Source organism: Chinchilla lanigera, unplaced genomic scaffold, assembly GCF_000276665.1.
Source record: "Chinchilla lanigera isolate Chin_1 unplaced genomic scaffold, ChiLan1.0 scaffold00001, whole genome shotgun sequence".
NCBI lineage: Eukaryota > Metazoa > Chordata > Mammalia > Rodentia > Chinchillidae > Chinchilla > Chinchilla lanigera.
The window spans coordinates 18,781,302-18,801,064 of record NW_004955402.1 but is presented as its reverse complement, the minus strand read 5'-3'; the positions used below and the strand labels follow the sequence as shown (position 1 = coordinate 18,801,064).

The window sequence follows — 19,763 nt, the reverse complement described above, 5'->3', positions numbered from 1 at the left end:
GACAGCTCTGTGATAAAATGGATGCCTCACTCTTAATCTTTTTTCTACTCAGGAAGTAGAAATACACATATTAACAATGCAAAAATTATTATATGAAAACCAGAAAATATTACATGGTACTAACATCATATCTTGTCATCCCTTTCCTGAAGAGAAGAGGAATTCACAAGGCTAGGATCGCATCTTTATTCCAAAGAGTTTTTTCACTTATTCTTGGAAAGGGCCCCCTCTGAAATGAGTTCGTATTCTTCTGGAAATAGAAAGAAGTGGCAGCTTCCATGTGTGGAAGCGATGTCTCTCCTACTCACCGTTGAGGCTTGTGATTCTCCAGACAACAGGCAGCTTCACAGGCTGTTCCTCCACGGAAAATGTGTAGGGACCAGCATACCTGTCCCTCTCCAGGGTTCTAGCTGACACAACCACTGAGGGTGATGAAGTGCAGATTTCGTCTTTTTCCAGGATGACTGGCGGACAGTTTTCATTAATCTCAGGTACTTCAACACGGATGGTGCCGGTGGCAGTTTTACCTGTGTTTTCTGTAAGCATAAAATTTTAGAGTTTAACAAGTATATGGAATAAAGTTGTAACAACAACAACAACGAAAATAATCTCTTAAATTTCTCTTTCTTGAACCACGTTAGTGTGTCTTTTAAAGAGAAATTTCTTATGAATAACATTATCTCCTAATTTAATATCAAGACTTGACTATCAAGTCTTGAAATTAAGACTTGCAAGGTGATAAATTCACTGGTTACAAATAAAATCAACACAAATCCACAATGGCTTTTTTCTTTTTGGTCTTTTTGAGGTAGGGTCTCTATATACAGTTCAGGTTGGCCTTGAGCTCACTTTGTAGTCCAGGCTGGCCTTGAACTTGCAACAATCCTCCTGTCTCAGCCTCCTTAGTGCTGGGATTGTCGGCGTGTGCCACCATACCTGGCACCGTAATGGCTTTTGAAGCAGTATTAGTTTCATTTGTAATCAGCATGTGAAAAATCTTTGTTTCTAAAGACTGGGTCAAAGTATTTGGGATAAACAATTTTTAATTTCTTTTTATTACCTAACATATAAATATTTGGGAAAATTTAAAATGTTGACAGTCAAAAACAATAAAATAAAAATCTCTTGTTGGTAATATTGAGTCATTTCTTTGTTACCCTTAGGGCTTTCTGTAGTTTTCCCAAATAGGAATATTTTTGGTTTATAATTTTGGTTCTTCTTTGGTGTTTGTTTATTGCATTGATCATAAATTAATTTTTTTTTGATCATAAATTAATTTTATACTTGGGGAAACATACACACTCAATAAATTGTACTTTGAAACATTCTAGATAAAGAAATTTTATTGTTCATATACATACTCAATAAATCAAACTTTAAAACATTCTAGATTCAAGGCATAAGTATAGCAGGTAGTTCATGAAGGCGCTTCACATTTTAATTGAGCTTCCCTGATAGGCATTGTCTGGTACTGAGCAACATATCCAGATCCTCTTATTTTTTTTATTTTAAGACAAGGCTTGCTAAATTGTCCAGATAGGACCTGAACTTGCAATCTTCCTACCTCAGCCTGCCACAGTGCTAGGATTAAAAGTATATGCCACTGCACAGGTTCTGCTGGACTGTACACTGATCCTCTCAAATCCAGAAATGTCTGAAGATCAAAAAATCTTCCCTTGGTCATAATAAACAATAGGGACCAAAGAGAATTCACTGGTACTACAAATTCCACCGAGAAATTAGACTTCTCATAGGTTCTGTGGCCGCAGATTTGAGGCCTTGAATCCCCTTAGACAATGGTCTTTAGAGACAAAGGAAATATGTGGAATAATCAGAATCCTCTACTTATGAAGCAATACTAACTGGAGTAACACTTCTGTAAAAGCCATTGAAATAGTTTTCTTACCGTCTATGGCCAGAACCTCAGCTGTGAGTGTCTTGTTAACTATGAAAGTAGAATCCCGGGGGATATTCTTGACAAATTTGATTTGAGCAGTTTTTGGATCAATAATTAGCAAACCACCATCATTACGGCCCATGACATATCTGTTTTATAACAGAAAAAATAATAGTTTTCTTTCAATATAGAATATTGCTTACTTAATAAAAATGAATCATTTCATATTTAACATATTTATACTTGAAATATGACCTTGAAATAAGAGCTTATAAAAGATGTCAGAAAATTACCATGAAATGGATGAGCCATTTTGTTATCTTTAAATTTGTATTATCCTAGTTATTCAATTTTCCTCTCTATAAAAAAGTAAAATGCTTATATTCTTGGTCTTCGTAAGATAGCCACTAGTTTGCACAGTGCTCTTAAATTTTAGGAATCTATTATCTATCTGTCTATCTATCAATCATGTATCTATGTATCTATCTACCTGTCATCTTTCTATGTTCCTTGGATTTGTGTGTAATAATGTTTTACCTGATGGAAACATGGTCTTCTGATAAACTTTAAATTTTTGTAAGACTCAGCTAGCTGGAGGTTTCTGAAAAGTGTTTCCTGATCACACTGGACAACCTGAGGCATTTTTTTTTAAGTTTCCACTTTAACTTATGTTAACTTTCCTCATAGCATGATGTATTCTTTATTATTATTTTTTTTTGGGGGGGGGATTTTTGAGACAAGGTCTCTCTATGCAGTTCAGGCTGGTCTTGAACTCGGTTTGTAGCCCAGGCTGGCTTCAAACTTGCAATGATCCTCCTGCCTCAGCCTCCCGAGTGCTGGGATTATGGATGTGTGCCACCATGCCCGGAGCATAATGTATTCTAATGATTTATCTCCATGTTCCTTTTGGAGTTATTCAGCTCATATCTTTGTCACCTTTATTTCTCTACTGTTGGCATATGTTTGTCTATGCATTGTGCTGTAATAAATTACAGATCCAAACTAAGCGAAGGAATAATGCGATGCCATAAAAATAGTCATACCTGACAGACGAGGCAGCCTTGCCAGTGTCCTCATCGATGGCTTCATATGTTCCCACCACATAATTAATCAATTTCCTACTACTTATACCTTTTTTCACAGAGAACGTCTTGGCAGTAGGACGGAAGGAAATCCCTTCTCTTACATCAGTTATCTCAATTGTGACCGGGGTCGACTGAACTCGATACTGAGAGACTATCGACTGGTGAAATGCAGCTTTGTTTTTGACAGCAACACTAAATCGCACACTTTGGACTTGTTCAAAATCTAGAGGCTGGAGGCAAAATGGAAAGAAAGGAAGCGTTACAGAGACACAACCTGGCTGCTGTAGTAGGAAGGTCTGCCTAGGTGCTGTGGGTGGGTCCTTTTATTTCCACATGGCAGTGCACTTTCAGAAGTCATTGTAGCACCTCATCTTGGTAACTGGTGTTCGCAAAGCGGGGTGCCTGCTTTGGGGACTGACGCAGCATCATTACAATCTCTTTGGGCTGCATGCGCAGGGGAAAGAATCCTGAATTTGTCCTGATAATGTGGTTTGGATCTTGTTTCTACCACCTTTTAAGAAATTTGTGCCTTAGGGCATGATGTTCAACTTTTTTGATTCTCAGTTTTTCACTTCTGAAGCAAACCTTACCTCCCCAGGCTGTTGTGGGGATAGAACACATTAAGGCCCACAAAACGTTCCCGTAAAGGGCACCTGTGGTCAGTCACAGAGTCCTCAGGAGACCCAGGTGCAAGGATGTCTTTCCTGACCTCCAAGCTCCTCAGCATGAAGGGAATCTGTCTTCACAGCCTGGGCTGTCACCACGGCCTCTGTGTAGCAGCGAGTGGGTGTCCCACCAACCCTTCCTAGGACTGTTCTCAGATGGCCTTGCATGGTACATACGTTTCACACTCTTAAAAAGTGACCCAAAATGAGGCCTGAGAAAGCCCAGAATAACCTTGTTCATTCAGTAGTCTTTTTTTTCCTCTAAAGATGATAAGGAAATGCTAATTTTGGTTGCATTTGCTTATCACTAAAAATAAAATTGAGGCAAGAGGCATGGATTTGTTTTAACTTTGCAAGACTAGCTTTCTGTGCTCAGCATTTCCTGGGGGAAGAGAATGATGTGTGAACTGTGTATTACAATACAGCGGGTAAGAGAGGATGGGACTATGGAGAGTTTGAGAGAGTTCTGGGAAGTCTGGGTCTGAGCAGGGTGTCGCAGGAGACTGAGAAGTCACCTGGGCAGAGGTGAAAGCGCTTCCAATGCCAGCCTTGCAGAAGGTGAGAGGAAGTAAGCTAGCTGAAGACAGGGCAGAGCATCTTACACAATGGTGCCCTTTATCTTGAAAGGCCGCAGTTGGTTACCGGTTAGTCACTAGAGGGGACTTTATGACCCTCTGCTGCCTGGGCAATGAGTTACCCATAGTGCCATTGAGCTACTGGTTCCTACATTCTTGCTGTCTAGGAAAAGTTGGCTTCGATAGGATTGAGGGACAATTTTACAGCCAGGTTCTAAAGAGAACAGTAAGTGGTACAAATTGTTTCTGGAGAAAAATGTGGTGGACTGGCGGTAGTGTAAGGAGTGAAGTCAAGCAGAGATGGGAGGCGGGCACAGCCACTCAGAAGCCTGCAGTTGTCCAGGATGGAGGAAGCAGGGATGGACTAGAGGATAGGGGGCTAGAAGGCAGAGGTGGGCATGCGTCACAGTGAGCTTCTAGGCAGAACTTGGTGACTGGCTGTGTGTTGTGAGGGAATGTCATGACTGAAAGATACCATCCAGGACATGGGGACATTCAGTGACCCCCAATACAAGAGATAGAAACTCTCATTTCCAAGCATTGCTGGGAGTTCAGAGCAAAGCTCTTTCCAGTGGGGATGGTGGTAGTACTCTCTCTAAAAAGTAGAATAAAAAGAAACCCTTCACACAGCTTTTAGAAACTCCCTTGATAAGGGAACGTTATGGGTCTGTCGTCCCACTGGACTTAAATGATGAAAGAAGTTTCCATATGGCCTAAAATCCTATGTTAAGAAATGTCACCAGATAGTCGATATTCCTTCTGGGCTGTACCATATCCAGGCAGAAATATCTGCACAGTATTTTGGACAGGGAGTCTGTCATAGTGAAACATGCGAAAGGGGACCTTTATTTTTTATCTTACAGATTTTGTTCATACATTCCCAAGTTCTAGGAGGAGTTGTGTTTCTTTTTTTTTCCTCTGATGATATAGCTATCTCACCTAAAACAGGCTCACAAGTTCACAAGCCATAATTCCATGCATTCTCCTCTCTTTCTAGCTTCAATCTAAATGCACACGGCAAATATGATTAGGTCAGGACATGTGTTTAGCTTTCTTTTTTTTTTCTGGTACCAGGAATCGAACTCATGACCTCGCACTTGCCAGGCAGGCACTGTGCTGCTGAGCTAAATCCCCAGCCCCCATATTTAGCTTTCTTGTGAGGAAAGCATGCATACCCATAAACACGTGTATATGTATGTTGATTACTGGAAGTGTGTTAGCTTGGAAATAGATAAACCAACATGTTAAGAGAGGTCTTTAGGTCATGGGCTTTTGGGATCATTTAAAAAATTCTATGTGTTTTATATGTTTATAGGATGAAATGGTGTTATTATTGATAGGGTTTATTTATAGAAATGAGAGTTTGGGTTAATGTAGTTTGATTTTTAGAAGAAAACTCAAACCGTACCTTAACCACTTTCAGGATGCCTTCGTTGGTTCTTGGGTCTGTTTCTATTTCAAACCACTTCCCTTCATTTCCAGAGGTGAAGAAATACACAGCAAGCCAGTTATCTGTGTACTCTTCATCCCAGTCTGTCACTTGGAATCGAAGTAAGTCAGAACTTAAAGTATTTTCATCAATACGTGTTGAATACTAAAGAAGAGAAAAGCCAAATTTAAGATTCAATGCAAGGTTTTACCTACAGAGATTATATTTGTTTTAAATGGTATTATCATAAATTCTCAAATTATGTATTGTCTTCTTATAGGTTCCTGAATTTTTAAATTTTCTTCTTCTTTCCCTCTCTCTCTTTCTCGCTCATTTTTACTCTTGTTTTCACTGTTTCTTTCTTTTGAGACACATTTTTTTTTTTTTTTCTTTTGAGACGCCCAGATTGGTCTTAAACTCATATATAGCTCAGGCTGGCATCAAACTCACAGTCCTCCTGCCTCAGCCTCCTGAGTGAGTCCTGGGATTACAAGTGTGTGCCACTACACCTGGCCTCTGAATTCTTATATTTTAACAAAGTTTATTTTTAACAAAGAAAAGTCCAAAAAACATAAAAGCCAAAAGGAAGGCATATACTGAATTTATGTGAAAAAAATTATATATATATATTTCCTTTCAAGGAACAGTGGGTGTACCTGGGAATACTTAAGCACTGGGAAATTATCGTTGACATCTTTCACTTTAATCTCGCATTCACACTGAGCCGATAGTCCTACTCCATCTTGGTCGGCACCACTCACAACCAGACGATAGCTGCTAAATTGCTAAATTTGGAGAGAGAAATCATTATTAATCCTACAAGATATAAATGGCCTCTCCTTGCTTTCTGTGGGCAATGCAGTGTAAATACTGAAGTTCACGGTTCATGGGTTACGTGTACTGTCAGCTGCCCATAATGGAGGAGGCTTCTGTGGCTCTCAGTGACCGGGTGGACATCTTGAAGGGGCTAACATGTTTTTCTTTTTTGTAAGCGTCTGATGGCTGTACCCTTAGAGCCAAAATGGGCAGTGAGTATGGTGAGCTAATTGTCTGAGGGAAGCTTACTTGCGTACCTGCTAGTTTACTGGTAACATCCTGCTAGTCTACTGGTAACATCATTTGTACCAAAGCGTTGTAGAGTTTGACAAGATATAGCATTGGTAGAGATGGATGGTGGTGAAGTGATGGGGAGAAAAGAGAAACAGGATTTTGTGGTGTTCTGAAAGCAAGGATGAAATTAAAAGGAAAAGCCTAGATAAAAAGTATGACATCAAAGAAAGTCTTACTCCACATAGGAATTTCTCCCTTCATCTTGCAGTTTCTCTTTTCCTTCATCATCTGGGAGTTAGTCACAGTGCAGTCTGTCCAGTACGCCAACACCTCCTGTTGCAGTCACACTTGGACTTCTACTTGCATGTGTTGGGTACGCTGGACATGCAGGACCCAGGTGTACGTCCCGCCCCACCCCACAGAATCACACTGAAGAAGGTGAACCATGTGCCTAGCCTGGCCAAGGGAATGACTAGCAGCCTCTTTTCTTTCTCCTTTAATTCCCAGGTGAAAGGGAGTCACCTCTCTTCAGTTTCTTACAATCAAACCCTTTCTTTTTGAATGCCTCCAAGTGACTTGCTTTACCTCTCGATCCAGAGCATTGGTCAAAGTACGGACTTCTCCCGTGTTTCTGCTTATGAGGAACATGGGTGTTCCCGTAGGTTCCTGGGAGACGATTTTGAAGGCAATTTTAGAGTTCAGGTGGTTTGGCTCATCCGCATCTGTGGCATTTAGTATCATCACCAGTGAGTCTAGGAATACAGGAAAATGTTCATTAAAGAATCCATAAAGAACAACATTATACTCACATTATTTACTGCAATCTCATATGGATTTTCTGTGTCTTAAAGCTATCTCTATGCACAAAAAAATTACATGTCACTTGTGATGTCTGTGTCCGTGTTTCTCAACCAGGTAGAACTGTACCACCTTCCACAAAAATCTTCCAGTTTTTCTGAAGCCTTGGCCTGATGGAGGCTGAGGATATTTTCTGTCTTTATGACTTCCCTTGATGGGTGGCCTTATGATTATTTTTACTTATGATCCAAGTAAAGTATGTCTCTATCTTTTTTTTTTTTCCAGTACCGGGAATTGAACTCATGACCTTGCACTTGCCAGGCAGGCACTGTGCCGCTGAGCTAAATCCCCAGCCCCAGTATGTCTCTATTTTTTAAACCTAAAACACCCCAACTTGTATGTTGGGCTAAGATTGCCTCTTCAGCTTTGGGCTACCTGATGTTCACGGAGCTCGTAGATATAGAAATAGATACCATCAACCTAATAATAAAACTATTGCCTAGAAATACAGTGGTGGTGAATTATTAGCTCAACCACAAGTTTTAGCAAGAAGAACTGTATTATTTTTGATGAATTTGTTTTTGCAAAACAACGAAGAAAGTAATGGAGAAAATTAGCTTGTACAAATAATAAACCATAGTGGTACTTGTAATTGAAAAATAGATGAAGTGGAAGTTGTAGGTACTATAAGACTTACTTGAAGCACTGTTTTCTTCAATTTCACCCTTGAATATTCTTTGTGAAAATACTGGAGCATTATCATTAACATCTAAAATTTTGACTGTTAATATAAGCGGTTTTTCCACATCTTGTCCTAGGACATTTAGAGCTCGACATGTGATCTATGAACAGAAGGAATGTCAATTATTACTCTACCAGGTTAATCTTCATATTATTAAGACTCTTAGAAACAAGGCCTCTGCTAGCATGTACGGAACTTTTGTGTAAATGAGGAAACCCCTTCTTGAAAGGATGAAGAGAATGGAAAAAGTTACCCAATCTTGCCATCGGGCAAGTTGCCTCTTCTTCCTGGCTGATGTGTCTCATGTCAGGAGGAAGCTCCTGGCAAGCGGGGTGCTGGCTTTTGGCCCTCACCCATCCATCTTCCCTCCAGGTTATCAAACCCCAGTGGAGGTTCTTTGTAGAAGGGCTCGTGTTGTTATTTGTTGGTGGACTGATTCATGTACTCATCTCTCTTCTACATTAGCTAGTAGACGGGTCGCTTGGTAAAGCCATGGAATCCGAGACGAGGGGAAGGGAAACGTGGTGTTGAGTGCGCAGACTTACCAAGAAGCTTGGGGTTTCCTCTCGATCAACGATCGCTGTTATATTAATTTCACCAGTGTTTGGGTCAACAATGAAGATTCCAAAAGGGGGCTGGTCAATTCCCACTCCAGAAATTCTATAGGTAATTTTCTGGGTTGTTTGGAAATCTGAAGTAATCTGCAAGCCAAAATACCCAAAATGTTAAGGTGACATCACTCAGGCCTTTTCTCTCCCCGTCTTTCTCTATCTCCGTAGTCTAACGTCATTGGTTCACTTGATTCCCTCTTTCTGATACTATAATCTTTACCTTTTGCTCTTTTACATGGTAGGAAGATGAAATAAAGTCAAGGTGTGGCTTTTGTTGACAAGTATTGACCCATATGTGTTAATTATTTGGGCTTTAGAATATTTGCTCAGATTATGGCCACTGGGGTGATGTTCAAATGTTGAGAGATGGACCGAGGTGTAGCTCAAGTGGTACAGCACTTGTCTATCATGAGCAAGCCATAGATTCTATCCCAAGCACCATAAAGATGGTTGAGAAAATCAAAGACACTTAGTATTGAGATTGTTACTTCTGAATTCTCACTCTCTACCTGACAACTTAAAAAAAAAAGAGGATTTTATTTAAGTTTAAAGAAGAGGAAATGGAGGGGGAAAAGGGAACACAATTATATAGCAGCTGTCAAAATATGTAATAAGATGAATTGCTTTTCATTATTAAGATTTTAAGCCTTTTACTAGGGTGATTTCAAATATGTGCCCTAGGTTAGAATAGTACACTAAGCCTGATACATCTCAGCACCCAGTTTCAACAATTATTCATACATGGCCAATCCGACGCTTTTTCCCAACTCTCTCTGATTATTTTATCTCTCTATATTTTTCCTTATAGCTTGTTAGAATCTGGATCCAAGTAGGCTTATGCATTAAAATTGGTCAACAATGCCTCTTAATTTTATTTTATGACCTTGGAATTATCATTCTTCCACCTTTTTTTCCCTTACTGTTATTATTATTTTACTTCTTGTTAGAGATACTAGTTTATCTGTTCTGTGGACTTCCCCATCTGCATTTTGCTAACTGGAATTACTGTGTTAGTTTAATTTACATATGACTCGTTTATTCTAAAAATCCACACTGGCCCTACTGATATGACTTACCCTGGCAATGGGGTTTCTCTTGGAGTTGTCTTCTCTCTCTCTGCAAGGTGTTGCAAATTTCACCCACTCACGTTTGTACCTCCTTTTGCCCTGTTGAACTGCTGTCTCCTCTTCTCCATGTGGGTCTTTTGTCTGATGTAAAAAGATCTCCATTTTGTTATGCACGTTGTGGCGATTTTTGCTTTGAATATTAGTTATGGACACCTAAGTTGAACTCCCTAAATTTGAAGATACCTTAGACTGTTAGATGTTCAATTTACTCTGACACTTTGTCAAGGAAGAAACTCCAAATAACTAAGACTTTTACAAAGCTATATGATTTCTAGTATTAAGTATTAATCATATTTTATGTATGTTTTATATACTTTACAATATCTAACTGTTCTAGACGTATAGGATGCGACTTGCTGATTTGTGGATTTTTTTTTTTTGTCTTTTTGAGACAGGTTCTTGCTATTCAGGTCAGGCTGGCGTTGAGCTCGCTTTGTAGCCCAAGTTGGTCTTGAACTTACAATGATCCTACTGCCTCAGCCTCCCAAATGCTGGGATTACAGGTATGCACCACCACACCCAGCGACTTGCTGATTTGTATAGATAAAGAAAAAGAATGCATGAGATAAAGCAGGCTACTAACATGTCAGATGACTTTTTTCTAAAAACATATAAGTTAGTTGCTAGAATTTTAACTTTATATAGTTTTACAATTATCAAAGAATTTTAAACATTAGCTATTTTTCTGAAATACAGTGTTAATTTTTTTAAAGCCTTTATTTTAATCACAAAAATGTTCTCATACATTACCTCTATCCGCAATTCTCCATGAACCAATACAAACACCTGTAGACATTTAAATAGAGTTAAGTTACATGTGCATTCTTCAAATAAGTAATTACATAAAGTTAATAATTCAGATTGTTATAGTCTATGGCTCATGTAATAGTTTGTTTCTATTTCTGCAGAATCCAGTTTGGAGAAGCAATAGTCATAGAATAAACTACCAGTGAGAGGAATATTGCCCTCAGTATAAACAAGTTACTCCAGATTTTTAATCTGACAATAGAATTTTAGTGATATAAAGAAGGACCTACTGGACTTTGTACAACTATACCTAGCAGCTGTTTATAGCAACCAAACCTTTATTATATGGTTGTTCTATAAACAGCTCCCTGAAGCCATAGAAGGCATTGCTTTGGGGAACAAGGATCACTGCAACAAACTTCAGCAAGTGGTCCTAGAAGCTTACTAAAAGCCCATGCTTATCCACCCGACTTGAACCAAGGCAAGCCTGGTTTAGCCCCAATTACAGGGCATTTTCTCTAGTTGCGTGAGAGTAGAGAGGACAGAATGGAGCTGGTGTGGCTTAGTGAATGGAACTTTTTATAAAAGATAGGGAGATACTATTCCAATCACAACTACTGTTTGCTATGGAACATGGATCTCTTCATCTCTTCCTTATGCTTCAATTTAAAGGTTGAACTTAATTTTCACACTACCAGTGTGAAAAAATTAAAAGCAGGAAGAACAAAGTCAGACAGATTCACTTTCTTAAGAGGATACAGGAACTTCACCTGTATTTTCCATCTTGCTTTCCACCTGGAATACCTTCCTCTTTCCTCTTTATCCACCTCAACATTACTCATGCTTTAAGATTGTTTCATGTTCCAACAAACTCCACCAGGCTATCTCTGCTCATGTCTCCTTTTCTGAGTCTGTACCTCTCATACACTGAACTATGCAGTTTAACCCATGGGGGCTCACTATGCTTATTATTTATTTTTGGTTTTTTGAGACAAGGTTTCGCTATGTATTCCAGGCTGGTCTTGAATTTGTGGTGATCCTCCTGCCTCAGTGTTCCTAGAACTGGGATTACAAGCATGCAGTACTACACCTGGCTCATGGTTTATTATTGCTTATTTTATTTGTGCATTAAAACATTTCTCTGCTAAATCAAGACAATGGTAAACTTTTCAAATCAGTGCTTTTATATTATTATTGCTTTTTCCCTCCTCAGTAGATATTTAACAGCTCTTGACCGATCTGCTGATTATGTGTATTGAAGTAAATGTGGCAGGAAAATTATTAAGGAAACTAAACTAGAAGAAAAAAGTAGAGGAGTTATGATAGTAGCTAATGTTTCTTATGTGACTTACTAGTATTTATTCATAGAGATTTATACTTATTTAACATTCACAACAGCCCTTGGAAGGAGGGTCTCTTGTTATAATCCTAATTTTTTTGGATGGGGAAATGGAGATATAAGATAATAAATACCATGTTTGTGCTAGTAAATGGTTCTGGTAGAGCCAGGATTTGAACCTCAGCAGCCTAATTTCAGGTAGCGTACATCACCACCACACCAAATTCTAACAACAGTTGGCATAGATACATAAAAAAATAAACAAGAAGTCTCCAGATAGTGACGGGAGGAAGTTTATAGGCAAATCAACTTAGATTTATGCCTGGCCAAAGGGTGAGGTTGTTCTTAAAACAATGAAGATTTATTACACTGTTTATTGTCAGAGGTTTTAATGAACAGATGAGCCCGAGGTTGAACAGAAGGAGTAATTATGTCAGACACAGGATGCCGGGACTCTTCCATTCTAAACATTTCAGCTGAAATCTGATTTTAAAGAGTGTGTGTTCAAACGGTCATGAAAAGGGCCATTAGAACATGCCTCACGATGATTTTACAACACTGGTGCTCTCTATTAGGCAATGCCATGAATTACTTGGGAGCAAAGACCAGAGCAATGCAATAATTGAACAACTCCTTTCTTAGATCCTAAGAAGAAAGACTCAGCCGCATGTGAGGGGAGGGACGGGCCAAGCCTGCTCCTCTTTACAGGAAAAGTGGAGTCATCTCGAAAATATGAATCATGTTTCTACTAGCCCCAGAGAGAATGGTTCTTCTCATAGACCTTAAGGTGCCATTTCTCTTTTCCTGGGAGGCGGAGAAAAGACAACCCTAAACTGCAGAGAATTAATATTGTAGACAGTTGTTTCTTTCTTTTTTTTTTTTCCAATCTTTCTTTGGGTGTGAGAGGACTTAAAGAAATTTGTTCATTCTAAATCATTACTCTTTCCTGTCTTTTAAAATCAGACCATCAAGATGTCCCTTAATTTTAGGAAACATTGTAAAAACGTGTTTTTTCCATCTGGGAACACAAGGGTAGTTGATAAGAAACACTGCTGAAAGTTACAATGTTCTTTAGCTATTTAGAAATGTAATCACACCCATACATTGTTTAGAATGGTATTTTCTAAAACACTTAATTTAGTTAATAAATACTTACATAATAGCTACTTATCTTTTTTTCCAATATAATTATTTTGATTACTTTTAAACAATTTTTGACAAATGAAAATTATGTAAAAATATCATGTATAATATATTGTTTTGGGCTATATCCACATTGTGGGACAGCTACATTGAGCAAATAGATATATAAATAATTTTCTAATAATTTAAATCAACTAAGTTGTCTCTTTTGGTAGCCTGAATCAAAAATACTAATGTGAAAAAAGCATCTATTATTTTGAAAATTCCTGTACTCTTATCTCCTTGTTTGAAACTTATGTTATAAAGGGGGCTGGGGATTTAGCTCAGCGGCAAAACGCCTGCCTGGCAAGCGCAAGGTCGTGAGTTCGGTTCCCGGTACCAGAGAAAAACAAAACAAAACAAAACAAAACAAAAAAAAAGAAACTTATGTTATAAATTTTGATTATATGATTTTTAAAGCACTGATATAGGCTAAATGTTCTGCTATAGATGCAAATTGAAATATTAGATTAAAAGTAAATCTAATTATTATTTCTGATTATAGGGTAGCATAAAGATAGGTAATTTTATGTCTCTATGCCCTATTTGCTAATAAAAATGAATACAATTGTATCATTAACATGGTTATTGAATAAAGTAGGTCTATACAAAGTATAATTTGAAGACACATATGGCTATATTTATTGTATTGTATTGTATTTGTACATGTGTGTGGTACATGTTTACATTCCTGTGGGGAATTGGTACATGTACATAACACATCTCATTCCTTTTTCTAAGCCCTTTTTCTCCCCTCCCTCCTCCTACATGGATAGGTTTTTAAAACCCATTTGCTGCTTAGCCAAGATTTTGGTTAGTTACCTCAAACTTTAGCATGGGAGGAGACCCATCATTGGACTATGGGTTGGGTTCAGGGCAGCTAGTTCACTGGGCTAGGCCAAGCTGCTCTTCCCTTCTCTTGAATGGGAATGAGGATGGATCATTCTCACTTCCCTTGGGGAAATTCATAGAATGAATTATAGGATTCAAATAAATCACCCATCTTAAATATGATTCAGTGTGTATTAATATTTTTGGAAAAATTTCATATATAGATTTTATTCTTATAATGGATGAGTTACAATGATTGTGAATGTGTCAGATCACAGAGATCCCTCAGTACGTTTGATAAGTAAGTCATGTAATGTGAAATTCAGAAGAAATGAGTGGTTTATCCTCCTGATTTCTCCCTAGAGACATGCTCCTCCATTCATGATGGAATATGTTCTGAAAAACCCACGGTAAGTTGGAAATAGGAAGTTGAATACACATGAATATACCTAGCCTAGTGAACATCACGCTTAGCCGCACCTACTGTAAACATGTTCACAGCACTTACATTAGCCTACAGTTGGGGAAATCATCTAACACAAAGCTCATTTCATAATAGAATGCTGACTACTTCATGTAATCTACTGCATATTTCACTGCAAGTAAAAAACATAGATTGTATGGATGTGCTTTCTCATTGTAAAGTTAAGAAGTTTTTTTTGTTGGTTCTTTTTTGTTAGTTTTTTGGTTTTTTGAGACAGGGTCTCCATTTGTAATCCAGGTTGGCCTCAAACTCATGATTCTCCTGCCTCCACCTCCCAAAGTGCTGGGATTGCAGGCATGTGCTGCTCACACCTGCAAGAGCTGAAAGTTTGTCACCATTGTAAAGTCAAGCCGTCATAAATCAGAAATGCTTCACTGAATTTTTAAAGTGTCTAAAACATTCTAATAAACTTTGTATTCATCAAGATAAATTCCTTAATTGAATAAAATTACATATGCCTAGCCACTTAGATATTATTTAATTGCAAACAATTCAATTTCCAGTGACTGATTTATAAACTCAATTACTTTAGAAAGTACAACTTCATATCCTGGTAGGGTTGCTAAGAAAAACAAATGCCCTTGGTGCTATCAAATGTTCCTTTTGAATGCTGTGTAGTAGGTAGTCATGAGTGGTAATATAAAACTGGACGCCGGGTCTTGAACTTGAATCCTAGACCCAGCTATGTATCAACTGTATAACTTGAGAATATTACTTAATTCTTGTTTCCTCATCTGTCATAAAGGAATAATAATCTTATTTGCTGTATAGATTTGTTGTGAGGACAGAAATAATAGGAATAACATTAGTCCTAGCCCATAGTAAGTGCTTAATAAATGTCAACCATTTCTATCACCAAACCAAGAAAAAAAGAAAGAAAAAGGTATAAAAGAGCCACTTTGATTAATGTGAAATGCCTTCTTATTACTATTCACAATCAAGATGCACAAGAATTGCTTTCTTTCTTGAGCAAAGACACAGTGCTCCACTGTACCAGTGTTTAGGTTGGTCCACGCACATCCCCAGAAGGCAGTGTTCACACCTACTGGAGTTGTGCAACACACAGCCTGGCAGCTGCACAGCCGTCCCGTAAGGAAAATGTGTGTATTAGATAGATTCCATTATTCATCATGTAATTAAAGATCGTAACCAATTGCCCAGGTAATTGCCTTGGGATGAGCTTCCCAAGGCATGCCCTCACCTTAGGCTACTAGATTGACTTTTTACTGAAAAGGAAAGGCCAAAGGCTAAAACATCTACGAGAAGCCTCATGGATACCGAGTGTCCTAGTTCCAGATGAAAACTGGTTTCAGGTATTAAGCAAACAGGAGACTAATTGGGAGAAATAATTACATCTTTCCCAACTTCTGCCCAAGTTAGACAGCGCTGAGTAGAACCTCTTGGCAAGGTTATTTTGATTTACGAATCTTTACTTTTGGAGAGGTTCAGTAGCAAATTTATCTTCATATATTTATGAGCAGTAGAAACAATTGTTTCACTGATCAAGGGAAGAAAAGATACCTCAGAAGTTTTTCTTTTGTTAAAATGGGCCATTTAGCGTAAAATCTTTTTCCTAAACATTTATCTTTGGGGTGCTGTATAAAAAAGATGGCTGAAGGCAGTTTACTATATTTAGAAAATGTTCTAGTCACAACTTGATATTTAAATTGCTTTTTTCCCTTATTTTCCCATCAAAGCATTGATCTACGGTTTCCTTCGAAGACTAAATTATTTCACAAGATTAAAACTTTCTATTTTGTATTGTGTGAAATGGATCCAACAGACATAAGAAGCTAATAAATATATATTTTCAAGGACTGGGCAGATGTTCCTCATGCCTTCCCCTTCCAAATAATTCACCTGAAAAACTATGCAGCTGAAATTTTAAGACAATTTCCATTTGGAAATGTTATTTTCCCATGGCCATCATTATAGTAATTTAAAATAGAGCTTCTGGCTTTTTTTTCCTGTCAGTATAAACATTAACCTCACAACTATTTTTGATATACTGTAACTCCAGACAGTAGAGGCCCTTTCGTGACTTACTAAAACTAGTGTTGATGGTCATTGCAAATAGTGAGATACAATATTAAAAAGTCAGCAAGATTGTCTATTATTAAAATATTACACATAATAAACATTATACTCTTGGCACTTCTTAAAGTGGCTTTGCTCTCGTTCGGCCATTTTACGTGGGTGGGAATGGGGTACGGCTACTTTTCTTTGGCAGTGGAGGCCACCAGGCCTGGAAAGAGTCAAAAACACAGCTATAGGTTCAGACCTGTGACTTTGCTATTATAGCTCAGCTTCCTAGCTACCTTGAATGGTCTTTGGGTGGTGGAATTATTTCAAAACCTCCAGACAGGTCTTCCAACTTTCAGACCCCACCCTTCAACAACAAAAGATGTGCATTCCTGCTCAACAATGATTCTGAGAGCATTGCTTTTTATTCCCCATAACCACACTATTTCAAAACTCTGGGTGGTTCCCCGTGTGCACCTTTCAACCTCACCCTCCTCTAGCTTTTCAATTCATCTCCGGATTCTCCAATACAAACTTTGATTCCAGTCAAACCAGTGAGTCCATTGCCCCTATGCAAATGCCCTAACTACATCCATCTTTGCTTTTGTTCATCTGAAAACTGAAGATTCCTCTCTTTGGTCCATCTCAACTTATCAAATCTCAAATCTCACTGAAGCCTCAGAGGCTTATTTACCTGCCTCACTTCTGCCTAATACTGCTTTCCCCTAACAGAATTACTTGCAGACCATTACTGCCCAAAAGAAATACAACCAGACCCAGAAATGCCAGCCACCTAATTTTAACATTTTTGGTAGTCACATTAAAAAAGCTAAATAGCAGTAAAATTAATTTAAATAATATTTTAATCTAATATATCTGAAATACTATCATTTCAATATCTAATCTACATGACATGAATGATTTATTTTTCATTCTTTTCTTCATATTAAATTCTTAAAATACAATGCATATTTTACACTTAATGTTTCACTCTTAGACCGTCTGCATTGCAAGTGTTAATAGCTACCTGTGGCTAGTAGCTGCCGTATTGGATAGGTGTAGATGTGTGTGTGTGTGTGTGTGTGTGTGTGTGTGTATTTGTAAAATTTTTCTAAGTGGAGGAAAATGTTTACATGGTGTAGTTTCATTCATAATGAGGATTACAGAGGAACTGAATGAGGTTTTATAGTTTAAGAGAGATCTCTTTCAACCATTTCTTCATTCTTCAAATAACTGTGTGCCCACTGGAAGAAAGATATTACAGATTTTTTTTTAAAAACCCCACCATAGCACAAAGACCTCACAGTTGCTGTAGGATAAGAGGGGTGACTGACAGTGGTTCATGAGTTAAAGCAGAGAAAAGAGCACCCTGAGTCATGGTGGCTCAATTCTATGTCATTATTCCAACACTTTTCTGGCTTCCCTGGCTGTATCTCCCCTAGGTTCCTCACTGATTTTGACTGATGGGTTATCTGCTACCTATGGTTTAGTCCATAGTCCTCCCTTCTAGAAAGGTGGGAAAGTCATGCAGCTGTCATATTTTTCTATTTTGGGGGCAAATAAAATCACTGGAAAGTCAAAACAGTCACATTGTCCTAATACAAGCAGTCTTAAGAATGGGTGGGACTCATCTTCGGTTAGAGCATTATTTTATGGGGAATGCTGGGAAATTTTACCACATAAGGCAGCCTGTTGGAGAGCTTTAATTTTTAGAAAGCTTTTCCTTTTGTAGAGTTGGGCATTGATTTTCAGACATGGTGACTGCTAAGAAAGTGCTCTATCAACTGGACAACATTCTCAGCTCTAGAATATTCTTTCTGGAGATCTATCTTCCTATAACTTCTGGAGGTCCATTTATCTGAACTTTTTGAGGGGAGACAATGAAGCAACCTGACATCTAGGTCAAACAAAGTTATCACAGACAGCATGAGGATTAGCACTAGGAAATTTTAAAATATTCATTTGTGGTAGTTAACTATTTGGATATCTTCAAGTAACGGATAATATTGTGACATATTTTTTGTCACTGATAACAACACAGTTAAGATATAAACTAACCTGTAATACCTAGGCTAATGCTTTTCTCTTCAAATTCCACTTCTCTATTAGAAAACATTGTTTACAACTTTGCCTATCAACAGATGTATTGAACTTATCAAATGTTGTGCATATTTTTCCCCCAAAGGCTAGATGTGTTCTTCACATAATGGCTAAACATATAAACTGTTTTCTTAATCCTCTCAACTTCTCTGGAGTAAAATTCACTTTGATTTTAATTCAACAGTCTTTAAGTTAAGCACATGTCAGGTATCAAGACCAGGCATGCAGAGTTCTTAGCTATATACTTAATAAGAGACAGGCAATCTTAGAAAATAGATGCGTCTTTGCTCTCTTTTATGTGTTTCAGTTTTTTTTGTTAGGAAAATGAATAAAAGCATTAGTTTGAAGAAAATAAAGTTATTGTGGAAATGTAACCTTTTAGGAATATTAAATTTTTACTTTGAAATCTATTTCTTTTTGGTTTACTTTTCTTTGTAAAATACAGCATTTAAAAAACAGCAAGGAGGAAACTGGAAATCCTCACAGTTTTGTCATACAGTGGCTTTGGAATTTGTAGTATGAGTTCAGGAATCAGTTATAGTGCTATCTAATAAGGCAAGAAACGGAGAGCTTGGAACTTTTAGAAAAAGACAGGACTTACCATCAAAATGGCCAGAGCCCCTGTGGCTCTGGGGAAGAGCCAAGCCATTGTCTCTGTTCTCTGGAGAACAAATCCGAGAGATCCGCGCGTGGCTGCCTGCCCAGGAGTCTGCAGAGGATGTCCAAAGGCCCTTCCTACAGCAATCTCTGCTGCCTGCTGCCAGAGTCCACAGGTGTCCTGTTAGGCGACTCCTCCCCAGCCTCAACCAAGGATTGGTCTCATCAGAAACACTTGCATCACTCTTTCTTCCAGGTAAAAACTTAGACACACCTCAGTTCCTACAGCAATGGAATCCTTTGTTGTAACCTGAAAGAGCAGCTCCCAGGCTAAAGACAAAGTTGAATAGGAAGGTCCTAGATGAATAATAAGCTAATCATGGTGTGGAAGTGCAAAGCTAGCCCTGATCACACTGACAAGGGATTCGGTTGGCTTTTCATGGTTGGTTACAAATAGAACTGAAAAGCAGAATGAAGCATAT

The 19,763-nt window shown here is 38.1% G+C and overlaps 1 protein-coding gene and 1 long non-coding RNA gene across 4 annotated transcripts in view; one reads left to right on the top strand and one right to left on the bottom strand.

The window, feature by feature from the left end:
- The window catches only part of LOC106147056, a 33,620-nt gene extending 24,824 nt beyond the window's left edge, over window positions 1-8,796 (top strand). The window contains exons 5-6 of one of the 2 annotated variants that reach the window (XR_001231782.1): window positions 5,705-5,773; window positions 8,707-8,796. This is a non-coding gene — a long non-coding RNA (uncharacterized LOC106147056). Of the gene's footprint in view, window positions 1-3,040; window positions 3,121-5,704; window positions 5,774-8,706 lie in introns of those variants that run through there. The other variant, XR_001231772.1, reaches the window with a different exon arrangement.
- The window catches only part of Dsg3 (desmoglein 3), a 30,165-nt gene extending 10,611 nt beyond the window's left edge, over window positions 1-19,554 (bottom strand). Inside the window, exons 1-11 of one of the 2 annotated variants that reach the window (XM_013506734.1) lie at window positions 19,286-19,554; window positions 10,730-10,765; window positions 9,929-10,060; window positions 8,787-8,942; window positions 8,197-8,341; window positions 7,287-7,453; window positions 6,308-6,436; window positions 5,631-5,816; window positions 2,941-3,212; window positions 1,907-2,046; window positions 309-536 (exon numbers count right to left, since the gene is read on the bottom strand). In XM_013506734.1, the coding sequence (XP_013362188.1) occupies window positions 309-536; window positions 1,907-2,046; window positions 2,941-3,212; window positions 5,631-5,816; window positions 6,308-6,436; window positions 7,287-7,453; window positions 8,197-8,341; window positions 8,787-8,942; window positions 9,929-10,060; window positions 10,730-10,765; window positions 19,286-19,333 (1,639 nt within the window). In that variant the 5' untranslated portion in view covers window positions 19,334-19,554. The remainder of the gene's footprint in view (window positions 1-308; window positions 537-1,906; window positions 2,047-2,940; window positions 3,213-5,630; window positions 5,817-6,307; window positions 6,437-7,286; window positions 7,454-8,196; window positions 8,342-8,786; window positions 8,943-9,928; window positions 10,061-10,729; window positions 10,766-19,285) is intronic. The other variant, XM_005372742.2, reaches the window with a different exon arrangement.
- Between the last annotated feature and the right edge of the window lie 209 nt (window positions 19,555-19,763).